This window comes from Podarcis vaucheri, assembly GCF_965113315.1.
Source record: "Podarcis vaucheri genome assembly, chromosome: 6".
NCBI classification, from domain to species: domain Eukaryota; kingdom Metazoa; phylum Chordata; class Lepidosauria; order Squamata; family Lacertidae; genus Podarcis; species Podarcis vaucheri.
In genome coordinates this window covers 103,471,764-103,490,823 of record NC_138764.1, presented here as the reverse complement: position 1 = coordinate 103,490,823, position 19,060 = coordinate 103,471,764, and the positions used below count along the sequence as shown (strand labels likewise).

Below are 19,060 nucleotides of genomic sequence, written 5' to 3'. Positions count from 1 at the left end.
TTTCTGCTGCCTGCCTGCAGTTCAAAAGGCACAGAACCCGCAAAGGAAGTCCACGTCCTTGCACGCAACACAAAGAGGTTGATCTGGGCTTACTTTGCTGGGGACGGCTGTGTGTGTGTGGCAACGGTGAGAAGGGGAACCACAGTTACTGTGCTTTCAGAGGCAGTTCTGGGGATCCAGCTGCCTCCCCCCCCCACAAGCTGAGCCTGATGGGGATTATAGTCCTAGACTTCTGGAGGGAATTCCAGTTTGGGAAGCCTGTTCTCAAGCCAGCATGCAAGAGATACCCTCTAAAAAGCAAAACACATCATCTCAAGACAGGGATGCAAGCAGCAAAACGCTGTTTATAAACAGCTCAGCCCAGACCAAGGAGCCAACTCAATTTGCCTGCCACTAACCCTGCTGCTCTTTCAGCTTCTTACCAGCCCGCTCTGTGCCAACTCAAATGTGCCACCTGGGAAGAGAAAAAGCGTTTTTTGTGGGTGGTTTTTTTTTACTTGCCAGGTAGCCAGCTGGTTTCATCAGAAGCTAGGAAAATAGGGGGTGGGAATGGCCTTTCAAGGAAAAAAGGGGTTTTTAAGTTGGAAACTGTTTTGAGTGACAAGCTGGGGAGGGCGGAGGCATTTTGGAGGGCGGGCTTTCGATTGGTCCAACTCTTCCCTACCTGCCCCTGCTATGATTGGCGTCAGAAACCAGCAGTGGCCAACTGGGTTTCTGGGCACACCCAGGTTTTGGAACGGGACAATTCCTTCCTGGCCCTTCGCATCCTTCAAAAACCAACCCACCAGCAGATGTTAAGAGCACAGCCGTCCTTTTTCATGGGCGCTTGCCGTTTCAGGGCGACGGGGAAGTCAACCTAAAGTGTTTGGGGCAGCAAGGGAAGAGAGAGGGGAAAAATATATATATATATACACATTTCTATGCACACGCCTTCCTCTTCCGGTTTATGTGGTGGGAAATCAAAGCAGGAGACAGGGTGGTGGCCTGCTTGCAGACGGAAGCCCGTGCCCCAAACATTTGGGGGGTCAGAGATGAGTGCCGATCAACCCGAGGGGAGCAGCTCCTCAGCAGTCCTCACATGAACATGTCGTCGTAGTTGGGTGGTGGCAGGTGGTCGGGGTTTGGCCTGGAAGGCGAACAAAGAGCATCAACCGCCACTCCCCATATTCTAGGGTGAGCAAGAATAAAATGCTGCCCATTCAGTCTACAGCATCGGCAGGCAAACTAAGGCCCGGCGGACGGATCCGGCCCAATCTCCTTCATGGCCTAGGGCCCTCGTACCTACGGGACCGCCTCTCCCAATATGCCCCATGGAGGTCCTTAAGGTCCATAAATAGCAACACCCTAGAGATCCCGGGCCCTAAGGAAGTCAGATTAGCCTCAACCAGAGCCAGGGCCTTTTCTACACTGGCTCCTGCCTGGTGGAATGCTCTGTCTCATGAGACCAGGGCCCTGCAGGATCTGATTTCTTGCCGCAGGGCCTGTAAGACAGAGTTGTTCCGCCTGGCCTTTGGCTTGGAATCAACTTGATCCCCCCTTTCCTCTTTCCTTTCTCCTTCTGTGATGGAACTCCTACTTGGGGACTTCTCTAGCTTTTTTCTGGCCCACGTAGGACCAGTCTGGATAGTTTGACTTGACGTTTTCATTCCCAAAAAAGTTTTTTATTTGAGTTTCTGCTGAAATGAGGCTGCATTTTAATGTTGTATTTCAATCTTGTTTTTTAAGTTGTATTTCAATCAATTGTTTTTATACCTGGTGTTAGCCGCCCTGAGCCCGGTCTTGGCTGGGGAGGGCGGGGTATAAATAAAATAATTTATTATTATTATTATTATTATTATTAATTCTAAATCCGGCCTGCGGACGGTCCAGGAATCAGCGTGTTTTTACATGAGTAGAATGTGTACTTTTATTTAAAATGCATCTCTGGGTTATTTGTGGGGCACAGGAATTCGTTCATTCCCCCTCAAAATGTAGCCCGGCCCCCACAAGGTCTGAGGGACAGTGGACTGGCCCCCTGTTGAAAAGGTTTGCTGACCCCTGGTTTAGAGTCTAAGTTGCTAGAAAATGGGTTGGGGGCCTTTAGCCTGTTTGTCTGCATTTGTTTTATTATGCAATTCTGGGGGTTATGCAAAGGAAGCTGCGTTATACTCAGACTTGGAGACGTACCCGTCAGTAGAGCTATGAGATTCCTTAATCTCACGGTTGTGGGTTTGAGTCCCATGTTGGGGGAGGCGATTCCTGCATTCCTATCTCTATACAGTGGTGCCTCGCAAGACGAAAAGAATCCGTTCTGCGAGTCTCTTCGTCTTGCAGTTTTTTCGTCTTGCGAAGCAAGCCCATTAGTGGCTTAGCGGATTAGCGCTATTAGCGGCTTAGCGGATCAGCTGATAAGCGGTTTAGCGGCTTAGCGGATCAGCTGATAAGCGCCTTAGCGGCTTGGGAAAAGGGGGGGGAGGGAAAAAACCCCGCAGGAACTCGCAGGACATTTTCGTCTTGCAAAGCAAGCCCATAGGAAGTTCGTTTTGCGAAGCACCTCCAAAACGGAAAACCCTTTCATCTAGCGGGTTTTCCGTCTTGCGAGGCATTCGTCTTGCGGGGCACCACTGTAATTCCAGACCATCAGGTCAGCTTTAGCAGCGTTCTCTGCCCTGGCTGGATTTCCAGCAAGAGTCCTTCCCAGCCCAGGTTAATAATGTATTTGAAAAATGATTGCAAACAATGACATTCATCAGTAGGCTTGATGGAAAACTTGTAGCAAAAATTTGAACGGTGGATTTGGCGAAGGATTTATAGGAGTTATTGAGGAGATGCAGAAGAAAAGCGTTATATAAGGATCCACAAAAGCGGGGGAGGGAAGTCAAAGGGGAATTATGTTTCTATTATATGAAAGAGCGTCTCCACCCCCATCCTTCTGCCCGGACGCTGAGGTCCAGCGCCGAGGGCCTTCTGGCGGTTCCCTCACTGCGAGAAGTCAAGTTACAGGGAACCAGGCAGAGGGCCTTCTTGGTGGTGGCACCCGCCCTGTGGAACGCCCTCCCATCAGATGTCAAGGAGAACAACTACCTGACATTTAGAAGACATCTGAAGGCAGCCCTGTTCAGGGAAGTTTTTAATGTGTGACATTTTAATGTATTTTTCATCTTTGTTGGAAGCCGCCCAGAGTGGCTGGGGAGACCCAGCCAGATGGACAGGGTACAAATAATAAATTATTATTCTTAAGTTTTGTTTTATTTTATTTTATTGGTATTGCATGTAAAATTGAAAATGCTAAAATAAACTCTCTCTCTCTCTCTCTCTCTGTGTGTGTGTGTGTCTGTGTGTGTGTATACAGTGGTGCCCCGCAAGACGAATGCCTCGCAAGACGGAAAACTCGCTAGACGAAAGAGTTTTCCGTTTTGGAGGTGCTTCGCAAAACGAATCTCCTATGGGCTTGCTTCGCAAGACGACAATGTCTTGCGAGTTCCTGCGGGTTTGTCCCCTCCCCCCCTTTTTCTAAGCCGCTAAGCCGCTTATCAGCTGATCCGATAAGCCGCTAAAAGCTGCTAATAGCGCTAATCCGTCAATGGGCTTGCTTCGCAAGAGGGAAAAACCGCTAGACGAAGAGAATCACAGAACGGATTCTTTTCGTCTTGCGAGGCACCACTGTAAGTTGAGAGAGAGAGAGAGAAGAGAGAGGGAGATTATTTTTGCATTTTCAGTTTCACATGCAAGAACAAATTTTATATATATAGAGAGAGAGTGAGTGAGTGTGTGCCCTTCTCTTCCCTGCCTGGAGACACCGGACTCCAACCAGCAGCATTCTGCACTCCAAGCAGATGCACTGACTCTGAACTATGGCAACCCTGAAAAGCAGGCCCCATTCTTAAAACCTAGCTAAATCTCTGCAGCTCTTGCAGATGGCAGGATGCTATTGTTTCCGCTGGGTACGGGTTGACTTAATTATTGGTTCAATTAGTGAAAAGGGAGCAGCTGTCATGAAAATGTCTCGAACGCAGCAATGTTTTCAACGCTGACATCCTAGGCCAGTGTCTTCCCCTGTCCCTCCCTGCAAACTTGCCCCCCTACTTACCCACTCCGGTTTGCCCCAGGGGGTCCAAAGGGGTCGAATCTGGCGCCAGGAGGCACGGATCCTGGAGGCAGCCTGTTGGGGAGTCCTGAAGACGGGTCGAGAATGGGATTTGGAAACCCTGAACGCAGCGGATCCATGATCATCCCACCGCTCCGGCTCCTGAGCAAGAAGAATTTGGGGAGATTGAAGAAAACCCACGGGGGAACATGAGCTGTAAACTTTTTATTTTTATTTTTTAAAGAACAGCCTTTCAGGTAAAGGGGACTGACTTACCCAAAGGGGTTCAGGTCTTCTCCTCCAACAGCAAAGGGCCCCATGGGGTCTGGCCTGAAACGGAAACGGCGTTTTCACTCTCAGCCGAGAATAATAATAATAATAATAATAATAATAATAATAATAATTTATTATTTATACCCCACCCATCTGGCTGAGTTTGCCCAGCCACTCTGGGCGGCTCCCAATCGAATGTTAAAAACAACACAGCATTAAATATTAAAAACTTCCCTAAACAGGGCTGCCTTCAGATGTCTTTTAAAGATAGGATAGCTGCTTATTTCCTTCACATCTGAAGGGAGGGCGTTCCACAGAGAAGGCCCTCTGCCTGGTTCCCTGTAACCTCACTTCTCACTATGAGGGAACCGCCAGAAGGCCCTCAGAGCTGGACCTCAGTGTCCGGGCAGAACGATGGAGTTGGAGACACTCCTTCAGGTATATGGGGCCGAGGCTGTTTAGGGCTTTAAAGGTCAGCACCAACACTTTGAATTGTTCTCAGAAACGTACTGGGAGCCAGTGCAGATCTCTCAGGACTGGTGTTATGTGGTCCCAGTGGTCACTCCCATTCACCAGTCTAGCTGCTGCATTCTGGATTAATTGCAGTTTCCGGGTCACCTGCAAAGCTAGCCCCAAGTAGAGCGCATTGCAGTAGTCCAAGCGGGAGATAACTAGAGCATGCACCACTCTGGTGAGACAGTCTGCGGGCAGCTAGGGTCTCAGCCTGCGTACCAGATGGAGCTGGTAAAAAGCTGCCCTGGACACAGAATTGACCTGTGCCTCCATGGACAGCTATGAGTCCAAAATGACTCCCAGGCTGCGCACCTGGTCCTTCAGGGGCACAGTGACCCCATTCAGGACCAGGGAGTCCTCCACATTTGCCCGCCCCCTGTCCCCCAAAAACAGTACTTCTGTCTTGTCAGGATTAGATCAGAGAAGACAAGGAAATGTTTGGAATAACTTTTTTTAAAAGACCAGAGGCATTTCTGTTAAGCACTGTTGGCAGGGACATCCCGAAGGCCTTTAGGGAGGTGTTCTTATATGCAACGGCCGCAGCTCGGACTTTGGTGGCAAAGGGATGGAAGGAACAAGAAGCCCTGACAGTAACATACTGGCATTACAAGCTACAAGAATTTGCTGAAATGGTGCAGTTAACCAATACCCTGAGAGGCAATTCAAAACAAAAATTTATGGAAAAGTGGGATAGATATAAAACATATGTTCAAAAATACAGTACAGTGGTACCTCGGGTTAAGTACTTAATTCGTTCTGGAGGTCCGTTCTTAACCTGAAACTGTTCTTAATCTGTAGCACCACTTTAGCTAATGGGGCCTCCCGCTGCCGCCGCAGCACGATTTCAGTTCTTATCCTGAAGCAAAGTTCTTAACCTGAAGCACTATTTCTGGGTTAGCGGAGTCTCTAAACTGAAGCGCCTGTAACCTGAAGCGTATCTAACCTGAGGTACCACTGTAAAGGTTCGCTATCTATGCTAGCATTTGATTGACGTTGGAGTGAGACGGAGTTGAGAAATAAGACCAGGAGCACATTTTTATATAGGAATGTATGAGATAATATGTAAAGAAATATAACATAATAAGAGTACATTCATTTGTAAAAAAAGGAATATAGTCTAGTGTCCTGGTATGGTATTTTTTTGGGGTGTGTTTTTTTTTCTTCTCTTTGTTCTTTCTTTTTTTGTTGTTTCATTTTCTTTCTAGATATATAAAATTTGTATATAATTTATGTATACACATTGGAAATTATATTATAGTAAGTTCTGTAATATAATATGACAACCTTTACCGATGTAATATAAGAATGTTAGCAAATAAATAAAATGCAAATTAAAAATAAAGAGAGAAGACAAGGAAATCTAAGCAACGCTCAGCTCAGTGCTAGGATCCAGCCCTGCACATGTGAACATAGGAGCCACAGCTGCCAACTTTTCCCTTTTCTTGCGAGGAATCCTATTCGGAATAAGGGAATTTCCCTTAAAAAAGGGGAAACGTTGACAGCTATGCTAGGAGCATCCCTGGGGCAAACTCTGGACGAAAGCTCTTCTCTCTCTGCCGCATTACAAGGGGCTTTACCAGTTGGGCTGCCGGCTGCCGTGGGGATGGCGAGGCGGGATCCACAGCGGGTCATGGTCAGGAGGGTTGGGAGGAGACGGGTTGCGCTCACGCCGGGGCTCCTCCTTGGCCACGCTCCTCTCTTTGGCCGCCTCGAAGGGAGAGACGATGTGAGCCGTGAGCTGTGCCTGCAGCTCCTCTGTGTTCTGGTAAACTCTGAGGCGGGAGAGAAGGCAGAATTAGAGATCTCCCTTTCGACCACACAGTGGGAAACTGCTTTAACTGCTATAACAAGGGTGTCTCTGGACCTTACATTGAGGCTCATACAGTGGTACCTCGGGTTAAGTACTTAATTCGTTCCGGAGGTCCGTTCTTAACCTGAAACTGTTCTTAACCTGAAGAACCACTTTAGCTAATGGGGCCTCCTGCTGCTGCCGCTGCGCCACCGGAGCACGATTTCTGTTCTCATCCTGAAGCAAAGTTCTTAACCTGAGGTAATATTTGTGGGTTAGCGGAGTCTGTAACCTGAAGTGTATGTAACCCGAGGTACCACTGTACTAGTACATTTGCGAGCACAATTCTAAGTGTTGGCGCTGACCTTGAAAGCCCTAAACGGCCTCGGTCCAGTATATCTGAAGGAGCGTCTCCACCCCCATCGTTCTGCCCGGACACTGAGATCCAGCCCCGAGGGCCTTCTGGTGGTTCCCTCATTGCGAGAAGTAAGGTTACAGGGAACCAGGCAGAGGGCCTTCTTGGTAGTGGCTCCCGCCCTGTGAAATGCCCTCCCATCAGATGTCAAGGAAATAAACAACTATCTGACTTTTAGAAGACATCTGCACTGTTTAGGGAAGTTTTCAGTGTCTGATGGTTTAATGCAGTGGTACCTTGGGTTAAGAACTTAATTCGTTCCAGAGGTCCGTTCTTAACCTGAAACTGTTCTTATCCTGAAGCACCACTTTAGCTAATGGGGCCTCCTGCTGCCCCCGCACCACCGGAGCACGATTTCTGTTCTTATCCTGAAGCAAAGTTCTTAACCTGAAGCACTATTTCTGGGTTAGCGGAGTCTGTAACCTGAAGCGCCTGTAACCTGAAGCGTATGTAACCAGAGGTACTACTGTATTTTTAATCTTTTGTTGGAAGCTGCCCAGAGTGGCTGGCAAAACCCAGCCAGATGGGCGGGGTAGAAATATTTATTTATCAATTTAGTTCTAGGCCAGGCTTCCTCGACCTGGGCCCTCCAGATGTTTTTTTGAGACTACAATTCCCATCATCCCTGACCACTGGTCCTGCTAGCTAGGGATCATGGGAGTTGTAGGCCAAAAACATCTGGAGGGCCGAGGTTGAGGAAGTCTGTTCTAGGACCTTTCCTGGTATTATTATTATTATACAACAACAAAAAAATAATATTTAGAGTTTACTGGACCTCATTATGTTTCTTTAAAAAAGGGCTATCTAAGGTATCTAACTGCTGGCAGAGAACAAGCCCGCCAGAGGTTTCAGGCTCAGTCCCTCAACGTCTCCTGAAAAAGCCTGGCCAGTTGCTCTTCTCAGCCTGGCCTCCCTCACAGGGCTGTTAGGGAGATGGAATAATAATAATAATAATAATTTATTATTTGTACCCCGCCCATCTGGCTGGGTTTCCCCAGCCACTCTGGGCGGCTTCCACAGAAACCAAAAAACACTAAAATATCATATATTAAAGGCTTCCCTGAATAGGGCCGCCTTAAGATGTCTTCTGAATGTCAGGTAGTTGTCCATCACCTTGACATCTGATGGGAGGGCATTCCACAGGGCGGGTGCCACCACCGAAAAGGCCCTCTGCCTGGTTCCCTGTAGCTCTGCTTCTCGCAATGAGGGAACCGCCAGAAGGCCCTCGGCGCTGGACCTCAGTGTCCGGGCAGAACAATGGGGTGTGGAAACGCTCCTTCAGGTATACTGGGCCAAAGCCGTTTAGGGCTTTCAAGGTCATCACCAGCACTTTGAATTGTGCTCAGAAACGTACTGGGAGCCAATGTAGGTCTTTCAAGAGAGGTGTTATGTGGTCTCGGCGGCCGCCCCCAGTCACCAGTCTAGCTGCCGCATTCTGGATTAGTTGTAGTTTCCGAGTCACCTTCAAATGAGGAGCAGGGAGAACAGTGCGTGCCACTTTGAGCTCCTTGGAGAAAAGGTGGGATATAATTCATAAATCCATCAGGGGGAAAATGTCTTAATTTGGCCGTGTACTTTTTGATGTTGCGATTCCTGATCAAACTGAGATTCCTGCACGGCAGGGGGCTGGACTAGATGAGACTCAGGTCCCTTCCAACTCTAGGTTTATTACTTTTGTTTTGTTTGCAATGCTGTACTTTTCCATGTTGCAAGCTGCCTTTGAGCATGGTTTGAACTATGGAAAGACAACATGCAAATAAAATGATGTGCTGTATTTTCCACCCCATAAGACGCACTTTTTTCTTCCTAAAAAGGGGAAATGTCTGTGTGTCTTAAGGAGCCGAATTGACCAGGGGTGAAAAGCAGATCATGCTTTTTTTAAAAAAAAAAAGAGGGAAGGGAGTGTTGAAAGGAAACAGCTGATCGGCAAGCGATCAGGAAGGAGATAAGGGACACTAGAGATAAAGGAGGCTGCCTGGGAGGGGGGAGGTAAAAGCCCATGGATCCTCAGGATTCTTACATTAGGTCACCCCAAATTCACTATCAGATCACGTAGCATGTCCATGGCTACAGCCTGCACCCAAAAAAATCACGCATCCACTGTTTCGTGGATGGCGCAAAAACATGGTTACAAAGCACGGATCCACATGGATCCTCAGGATTTTTGCACTGGGCTACCCCAAACTCACCGTCAAATCACATGCCTGTGGCCACAACATGAACCACAAAAATCATACATCCACCGTTTTGTTCAGAATTTTTTTTTTATGTTTTCCTCCTCTAAAAACTAGGTGCGTCTTATGGTCAGGTGCGTCTTATGGAACGAAAAATATACATCTGTGGACTATTTACAGAAATACTGTAAAATTAATGAATGTTAAAGGCATGTTGGACTGAAAATAAGTGGTGTTAGTAATAAGATCAATAAGAATATGTAAATTTGGATTGATAATGATGGAAATTATATTTTGACTATAGTTTAAGATGTTGAGTAAGGTTAAACGACAGAGGGTAAGGATTTGCTGAACTAAATATTTGAATTGGAATACAAAAAGGGAGGTGTGAGGAGGTCAAGAAACTAGTGAACAAAATATAATATATAGAGATACAGTTTTTCGTTTTTCTTTCTTTTTCTGGGTGTGCTTATTGGTGTTTGCTATGACTTTTTTTTTCTTCTTTTTTGTCTTTTTATTGAATATGTTTTGTTCTGCATTTCTTTTTACCTTTGTAATTTTTACTGCTGTATGTATTTTATGTTTAAAACTTGTTTAAAATCTGTTGATTAAACCTTAATAAATATTATTATAAAAAAGAAAAAGAAAAATATATATGTGTGTTTGGCTTGCCCACTATTGAACATAAAATGATTAGTTTTCCCCATGCATGTCTGATGTGGCTGGGGGTTCTCGGCTTATGTTCCCACAGCTGTGGAACGGCCACGCTTGTCTCCCCCAACCCAAGGGCCCCTTTGCAAACAGACATCGCTCTTCTTCCGAATGCAGCCAAGACCTTTACAAAGAGCTGCAATTACTTGTCAAAATCAGCCAGGTGTTCCGGGTCGACGAAGTCGGACACTTTCAAGGTCAAAGCTGTCACCTTCTGTAACTTGGGATCCTGGAGGGAAAACAGAAAAGAGACAGAGCTGAGTTTGGGAAGGACAGAGGTGGAAAAGCGGGAAGAATATGAGCCCAGCCCCTACTGAGTGTGCGTGTGGGGGGGGCAGCAAGGAAGATCTCCCTCCTGAAAGTTGTACCGCCTTGTGTGGGATTAAAGGAGCTGGGAAGGAATCTCGCTCTGCGCATGGTCAGAGGCACTCTTCTCCAATTATCCTCATACGGCAGGTTTGATCCCAGGCAGTGAAAAAACGGATTCCAGTGCTCAAATTAAATAAGTACAATTGAACCAAACAGGAAAGTCTAACTCCCTGCAGTGCAGGAATATTTTCTGCCCAACGTGGGGATCGAACCCCTGACCTTGAGATGAAGAGATTCCTGCTCTAGCAAAGACCTTTCTGCTGCCGGAAAAAGGGCCGAAGGTCATGAGCAGAGCATCTTCCTTGCGTGCAGAACGACCCAAGGGCATCAACTCTAGGTAGGGCTTGAAATCCTAGACAGCTGCTGCCAGCCAGTAGAAACAATACTGGGCCAGATGGGCCCAGCAGACTACATAAGGCAGCTTCCCATGTCCAGGGCAGCTGTTTATCAGCTCCATCTGGTACGCAGGCTGAGACCCTACCTGCCTGCGGACTGTCTCGCCAGAGTGGTGCATGCTCTGGTTATCTCCCGCTTGGACTACTGCCATGCACACTATGTGGGGCTACCTTTGAAGGTGACCCGGAAACTGCAAGTAATCCAGAATGCGGCAGCCAGACTGGTGACTGGGAGTGGCCGTCGAGACCACATAAGACTGGTCCTGACAGACCTACATTGGCTCCCAGTACGTTTCTGAGCACAATTCAAAGTGTTGGTGCTGACCTTGAAAGCCCTAAACGGCCTCGGTCCAGTATACCTGAAGGAGCGTTTCCACCCCCATCAGTCTGCCTAAACGCTGAGGTCCAGCTCCAAGGGCCTTCTCACGGTTCCCTCCCTGCGAGAAGTCAAGTTACAGGGAACCAGGCAGAGGGCCTTCTCGGTGGTGGCCCCCGCCCTGTGGAACGCCCTCCCACCAGATGTCAAAGAGAAAAATAACTACCAAACTTTTAGAAGACATCTGAAGGCAGCCTTGTTTAGGGAAGCTTTTAATGTTTAATTGGTTATTGTATTTTAGTGTTCTGTTGGAAGCCGCTCAGGGTGGCTGGGGAAACCGAGCCAGATGGGCGGGGTATAAATAATAAATCATTATTATTATCTATCAGCCGCCTGCAGAGCCGCCTCACCATGGCATTGAGGATGATGCTGCCGTCCATCATGATCCCCTTCAGCAGGAGGTCGCGGGAGTCGTCCTTCATCCTGTAGCGAAGGGTGAACAGGTCGCTGTCTGCGTTCCACCCAGCAGGCAACATCTCAGATTTCCTCTCGTTGGCGCCTGGCTGTGCAATGACACCCCGGAAGAGACAGGTGAAACTTTTGAAAATTCACTGGACTGCATCTCTTTGACCTCTGATGGAAGGTGGACTTGGGTGGACTTGGGGCACTATTCTAGCTATTTAAAGCATTTTTACCTTCCTCTTCAGCTGAAAAGGCACCCGGGGAGCTTAGAATTTTTAAAAACCTCCATTCCTTACCAGCGGATTCACCGGTTAAAGAAACGGCATGAAAGGAAAATGGGTTGGGGAGGGAGGAGGAAGAGTACAAGCACTTTCTGGAGTCTGATACTAGTCCTTAAACGTGGCCTGGAACTATTCGAAAAGCAATTGTAATAAACAGATTACGCTAGTACGATTGCAAGAAGTTCTGAAAGGAGGACTATTTGAAACATTGCAAGGAAAACTATGAAGAGAATTATTAGTTAAGGACAATTAAAAGTAATAGAGAAATTAAGAACTGCAGAATGAGCGATGAAGAATGGAAAATCTTCAGAAGTTGTTGGCGGAAGTCTAAATTATTGTATAAGATAAGAAGTTATGGTAAATGATTGTTGGAAATGATATGTTTAAAAAAACCCAATAAAAATGTACATTTAAAAAATGTGGCCTAGAAAGGACCTTCTCGGGGGTTGCAGCTTCCAGACTCGAACTCCCTTCCCAGGGAAGCTGGATTGGCTCCTTATCATTGTAGTAACAACAACAACAACTTGCCCTCCCCCCTAAGGTCCCAGGGCAGATCACAATATTAAAGCACAGTATAAAAACAGCATGCAATCATAAAAATAAGGTAGGTCATACAAAAAAATATACACAAGCAATTCTGACATTTTAATGCTGCAATGTGCCATAGGACCTAATAATAATAGTAATTTTTATTTATACCTTAGGGGGAAGGGCAGGTAAATAACAACAACAACATGCGCAGGAAGAATGACATTTGCAAACTATATATCCAGCCAAGTTCTCTAGGTAGTTTTTATGATACAGAGGTCAATAAAAATTAAAACCAAAGCAAGCACCTGCCTACAGTTCTGGTTGCCACACCCTTAAAAGAGAGAGAGATATATAATAGAATGGGAAAAGGAAGCCAAAATTAAAACAGAATCATAGAGTTGAAGGGATCCAGGGGGTCATCCAGTCCAGCCCCCTGCAATACAGAATCTCAGGTAAATCATGCATGACAGGTGGCCACCCAACCTCTGCTTAAAAAGCTCCAAGGAAGGAGAGACCACCACCTCCCACCTGGGGCTTTTGGAGGGTGGGGGAGGAAGGTAAGTTATGGGGAAAGGCACAACATGTAAGATTCTGTGTCCAGGGCAGCTGTCTACCAGCTCCATCTGGTATGCAGGATGAGACCCTCCCTGCCCACAGAGTGTCTCTCCAGAGTGGTGCATGCTCTAGTTATCTCCCGCTTGGACTACTGCCATGCGCTCTACGTGGGGCTACCTTTGAAGGTGACTCGGAAACTACAACTAATCCAGAATGCGGCAGCTAGACTGGTGACTGGGGGCAGCTGCCGAGACCACATAACACCGGTCTTGAAAGACCTACATTGGCTCCCAGTACATTTCCGAGCACAATTCAAAGTGTTGGTGCTGACCTTTAAAGCCCTAAACGGCCTCGGTCCAGTATATCTGAGGGAGCGTCTCCACCCCCATCGTTCTACCCGGACACTGAGGTCCAGCGCCGAGGGCCTTCTGGCGGTTCCCTCCCTGTGAGAAGTGAGGTTACAGGGAACCAGGCAGAGGGCCTTCTCGGTAGTGGCGCCTGCCCTGTGGAACTCCCTCCCACCAGATGTCAAAGAGAACAAGAACTACCAGACTTTTAGAAGACATCCGAAGGCAGCCCTCTTTAGGGAAGCTTTTAATGTTTGATGGACTACTGTATTTTAATAATTTGTTGGAAGCCGCCCAGAGTGGCTGGGGCAGCCCAGCCAGATGGGCGGGGTATAAATAATAAATATTTATTATTATTATTATTATTATTATTATTATTATTATTATTATTATTATTATTATATAAATACCACATCCTGCTAGGCTGGTGGCCACTGCTTCTCACTGGCCTGGGAGGCCCGGTGATGCAGATGGCCAGAGGCATCCGGAGACGAGGAAAGAGTTGGCAACCCCTCTCCTTTTTTGCCCCAGGAAGTAAAGAGGAGACAGCCTACTCCATGGGTAGGAACCTAAGGCCCGGGGGCTGGATCCAGCCTAATTGCCTTCTAAATCTGGCCTGCGGATGGTCCGGGAATCGGTGTGTTTTTACATGAGTCGAATGTGTGCTTTTATTTAAAATAATAATAATAATAATTTATTATTTGTACCCCGCCCTTCTGGCTGGGTTTCCCCAGCCACTCTGGGCGGCTTCCAACGAAGATTAAAAATACATTAAAATGTCCCACATTAAAAACTTCCCTGAACAGGGCTGCATCTCTGGGTTATTTGTGGGACATAGGGATTTGTTCATTCCCCCCTGGCCCTAAATATAGCCCGGCCCCCCACAAGGTCTGAGGGACAGTGGACTGGCCCACAGCTGAAAAACTTTGCCTACTCCTTCGCCCTTTTCACAGCCTGCCAAAGGGGAGGCTGCCACTACGCAGCTACCCAGTGGAGACTACGCCCCCTGGCACGATTACGCAGCTGGACAGAGGCGCCGAGAGAGGGGGCAAGAGTTGGCAACCTCTCTCCTTTTCCGGCCTGGTAAGCAGCGCCAGCCTTAACCCCTGCCCTTCCCGCAGCCTGCCGCCACTACGCAGGTACCCAGTGGAGACCACGCCCCCTGGCACGATTACGCAGCTGGACAGAGGCGCCGAGAGAGGGGGCAAGAGTTGGCAACCTCCCCCCCCCCGCTTTTCCGGCCTGGTAAAGCAACGCCAGCCTTAACCCCTGCCCTTCCCGCAGCCTGCCGCCACTACGCAGCTACCCAGTGGAGACCACGCCCCCTGGCATGATTACGCAGCTGGACAGAGGTGCCGAGAGAGGGGGCAAGAGTTGGCAACCCCCCTCCTTTTCCGGCCTGGTAAGCAGCGCCAGCCTTAACCCCTGCCCTTCCCACAGCCTGCCGCCACTACGCAGCTACCCAGTGGAGACCACGCCCCCTGGCACGATTACGCAGCTGGACAGAGGTGCCGAGAGAGGGGGCAAGAGTTGGCAACCCCCTCCTTTTCCGGTCTGGTAACCAGCGCCAGCCTTAACCGCTGCCCTTCCCGCAGCCTGCCGCCACTACGCAGCTACCCAGTGGAGACCACGCCCCCTGGCATGATTACGCAGCTGGACAGAGGCGCCGAGAGAGGGGGCAAGAGTTGGCAACCTTCCCCCCCCCTTTCCGGCCTGGTAAAGCAACGCCAGCCTTATCCCCTGCCCTTCCCGCAACCTGCCGCCACTACGCAGCTACCCAGACGATCTCACGCCCCCTTCGCCGCGACGCACCTGGGCAGAGGCGCCGAGAGGGGGGGAGAGCGTTGGCAACCCTCCTTCCCTTCTGCTCTCACCTCGTCGCCGGCGCCGAGGCAGCGGAAGCCTTGCGTGATGAGCTTCCAGTGCAGGTAGCAGATCAAGGCGTCCTGCGGGCTGGAGATGTCCGGAGAGACCGAGTGGTAGAGGAGCTCCAGCCCGGCCATGGCGCCGTCCCGGCCGCCGCCGCCGCCGCCTGCACGTGGGGAAGGAAGGAGAGAAGGAAGGAGGAAGGATTAGGAGGAGGAGGAGGAGAAAGAGAAGAAAGGGCCTCGCACGCACAACCAGCCGCCGGCGCAGGAGGGTCCCTCTCCGGTTAGGCGCGCTGCGAAAGCGAAAGTGGCGACCGGGGAAGGAGCCTCCCCCGCGCGCGCGCAATGGGAAAAGAGGGAGGAGGAAGCCTTTCCCCGGTTAGAGTCCCCGGCTCGCTCCACTCACAAGCCCGGCAGCCAACGCGGAGCCGGGCGTTGGGGTTCCGACGGCGACGGGAAAGCGCGCACAAGGCCAGCATCGCGTCCATGGCCAAGCGAGGCAACCGCGCGCCAAGTTGGCGTGCGCGCTGGCGCTTTTATGCGCCAGAGCGCACGGGGAGGACGGAAAGGGGCTCTGGGTTCGGGGTGGTTTTGCGCCGGGGAAAAAGCAAGGCCGCAGTCAAGTCAAAGGTGCATTTAAGAAATATGATTTGGGAACATAAAAGGGAAGGTCGGAGGTCACGCTGGCATGAATTGCAAACAAGATAAAAGGCAAATAATGGAGGAACAAATGGTTGTAGATTGTTACCATTTTTTCTGTTTGCATTTACTGAGTATTTCTGTTATGCACTTCTCAATTAATAAAGCATTTTAAAAAAAATAGGGGGGGGGAGAAAAAGCAAGGCCGCAAGCGGAAAGTGGGGAGGAGGAGGAGAAATGCAAACACGCTGCCCTGAAAATAAGAATAATATAATAATTCTCTGGGCGGCTTCCACTCTGGGCGGCTTCCAACAGAACACTAAAATACAATAACCTATTAAACACTAAAAGTTTCCCTAAACAGGGCTGCCTTCAGATGTCTTCTAAAAGTCTGGTAGTTGTTTTTCTCTTTGACATCTGGAGGGAGGGCGTTCCACAGGGCCAATCAGGGTCACCTGTAGGCCAATCAGGTTGTGGATTCACCTCCACCTGGAGCTGGATTGGGTGGCTCCTGTGGACCAATTAGACTACTGCATTCTGGACCCTATTCTAGGACCAATCAGACTGCTGCCTTTTGGATCCTGTTCAGCTCAGTACATAACGCTAAGCATCTAGTGTATCTGAAGAAGTGTGCATGCACACGAAAGCTTATACCAAGAACTAACTTAGTTGGTCTTTAAGGTGCTACAGGAAGGAATTTTTTTATTTCATCTAGGAGGCTGAGAGACTCTGACTGGGCCAAGGCCCCCCAGGTGAGTTTCATGCCTGAAGTTGGGATTTGAACTTTGGTCGCCCACATTCTAGCCCAGCACTCTAACCACTGCCCCAAACTGGCCCCCAAACACTGGCGATTGCCAAACAGGCCTGATTTAAAGGGACGGTGTCGTAAGCAGGCACATTCACTGCACCCTTTTCTGCTAAAAATAACTTTGTTTAGACAAGCCTTCCCAGATATCTAGAATGCTGGTGTCTTTATACAGTTCATGGATGTTTTCAATTTATGGAATGTTTTAATCTGTAAACCCCAACAGGGTATAAATAAATGCATAATGATAATAACTGGGTTTGTGTGTTTTTTACTAATAATTTTATTGTTTTATTCTTTTGGTGGACTTCTTTGAGGTTTGTTTGTTTTACAACCAGGTATGTAAATTTTTATAAAATAAATATAAACAAATAAACGGGTTTGGTTTATACTAGACTGTGCCTACTGGTTTTCCCAGTAGTGATGTATGGAAGTGAGAGCTGGACCATAAAGAAGGCTGATCACCAAAGAATTGACGCTTTTGAATTATGGTGCTGGAGGAGACTCTTGAGAGTCCCATGGACTGCAAGAAGATCAAACCTCTCCATTCTGAAGGAAATCAGCCCTGAGTGCTCACTGGAAGGACAGATCCTGAAGCTGAGGCTCCAAGACTTTGGCCACCTCATGAGAAGAGAAGACTCCCTGGAAAAGACCCTGATGCTGGGAAAGATGGAGGGCACAAGGAGAAGGGGACGACGGAGGACGAGATGGTGGGACAGTGTTCTCGAAGCTACCAGCATGAGTTTGACCAAACTGCGGGAGGCAGTGGAAGACAAGAGTGCCTGGCGTGCTCTCGTCCAGGGGGTCACGAAGAGTCGGACGCGACTAGATGACTAAACAACAACAACAACAACAATCTAAGGAATGTTGGGGCTTCCTAACTTTCCAGAAATCTGAAATTTTAAGGACTCAGGAGAATCTCTGAATTGCATCCTCTGTGCATTGGGAAGATCTTAAAGTACCCGGATTTGAAACCAGTGTCGGACACAACTAAACAACAACAACAAGGCCTGTGCCTAGCTCCCTCTGTTCTCCCCAGGCTGATCTCTTCCCACTGGGGAAGCCCCCTGTAGCCAGGCTACCCCCCCTCGCACCCCCTTCACCCCTTCCCATGCTTTACTACTGACCATGTGTTTTCCGGGCTCTCTCCGCCATGGCTACTGCCTCCTGCCCCACATGGTCCAAAGGGCACAGAAGAAGGGGGGCAGAGGCCGGGGCGATAACATGGCCTCCAGCTTTGCTTTGCCAACTTATCTGGTTGCTGTGCAACAGAGACCCCCAGGGTTCCATGTTCCATGCGCCCAGCTCTTGCAAGAGACTCCCAAGCCGGTTAGGATCAGGGCAGAGAGGAAGAGCGCAGGTCACCAGGATTGGGCCTGAATCACTGCTGCTAAGTGAGCTTGCGATGCTGCCCTTTCTTGCCTCCTGGCTCGCCCCTCTGACTCGGGAGTAAGGGAGCGATGCTTTATTACAGCAGATCAATAATAATAATAATATTGTACAAACAACTCCATATTTTCTTTACAAATATTTATCATTTACAATACTGTCTTAATTATTTTATAGCACTGTACATTGATTATTGCTTTCATGTTATGGATCAGTGGTAAAATTCATGTTAAATTGCTGTTTTAGGGGTTGTTTTTAAAAGTCTGGAACAGATTAATCCGTTTTGCATTACTTTCTATGGGAAACAAAATAAAAATTCATTCTGTGTTGGTCTGACTACAGCAGACCAACACGGCTACCTACCTGTAACTTTCTGTGGGAAAGTGCGCCTTGGTTTTGGAATGCTTTGGTTTGGAAACGGACCTTCAAAACGGATTAATCTTGAGAACCAAGTTACCACTGTATATACGATAAACAAGCATGCTTCCTTCAAAGGTCTTGAGCATGGGTAGGCAAACTAAGGCCTGTGGGCTGGATCTGGCCCAATCGCCTTCTAAATCCGGCCCGCAGACGGTCCGGGAATCAGTGTGTTTTTACATTAGTAGAATGTGTCCTTTTATTTAAAATGCATCTCTGGGTTATTTGTGGAGCATAGGAATTTGTTCATTCCTCCCCCCCTTAAAAAAATGTAGTCCGCCCCCCCCATAAGGTCTGAGGGACAGTGGACCGGCCCCCTGCTGAAAACGTTTGCTGACCCCTGGGCTAGAGTTAACCTCCAATGGTATCAAATAGAAGTTGCCTGGTGATCTCAGAAGCCCCACTGGAGGGCGCCCCACCCTTTCTAAAGCTCCCTTTCTGAGATTTCAGTTTTGTGCTTTCTGTACCCTTCTCTGTTGTGTGTTTGGGTCGGGAAAGGGAGAGGCTTCCATCGCTGGAGGAACGGGGAGCCAGCAACGCCAAAGTGGCTTTTTCAAACCCACACCTGTAAACGTTGGAAGTTGCAAAGGTAGCTGAACTGCATTTGGGTGCGCAACCACCTCTATTCATGGCTTGCGGCTTTACTCTGCATTTCTTATGATTCTGTGCTTTTGTTTCCACAAACAGCTGATGGCACCTATTTCCCTGAGTGCAGCTATAAGACGCGTGTTTCTCAAACCTGTTA

At 48.4% G+C, this 19,060-nt stretch overlaps 1 protein-coding gene across 1 annotated transcript; it reads right to left on the bottom strand.

The window, feature by feature from the left end:
- Positions 1 to 481: 481 nt before the first annotated feature.
- On the bottom strand, positions 482 to 17,786 carry PSMF1 (proteasome inhibitor subunit 1). The gene is made up of 8 exons (XM_082226404.1): positions 17,637 to 17,786; positions 15,072 to 15,229; positions 11,432 to 11,584; positions 10,088 to 10,170; positions 6,430 to 6,624; positions 4,343 to 4,396; positions 4,070 to 4,228; positions 482 to 1,126 (listed from the first exon to the last, which is right to left on the bottom strand). Exons 1-8 carry the CDS (start codon positions 17,662 to 17,664, stop codon positions 1,075 to 1,077), a joined length of 882 nt encoding a protein of 293 aa, XP_082082530.1. The 5' UTR covers positions 17,665 to 17,786; the 3' UTR covers positions 482 to 1,074.
- Positions 17,787 to 19,060: the final 1,274 nt, after the last annotated feature.

Excerpts from the sequence above, each read along its gene's own strand:
- PSMF1 (XM_082226404.1), bottom strand. The coding sequence starts at position 17,664 with ATGGCGGAGAGAGCCCGGAAAACACATG. Across the intron at positions 15,230-17,636 it reads GAGAGCCCGGAAAACACATG|GCGGCGGCGGCGGCGGCCGG; the intron begins GTCAGTAGTAAA and ends CCCCACGTGCAG. Across the intron at positions 1,127-4,069 it reads CCTGGGGCAAACCGGAGTGG|GCCAAACCCCGACCACCTGC; the intron begins GTAAGTAGGGGG and ends TTCGCCTTCCAG.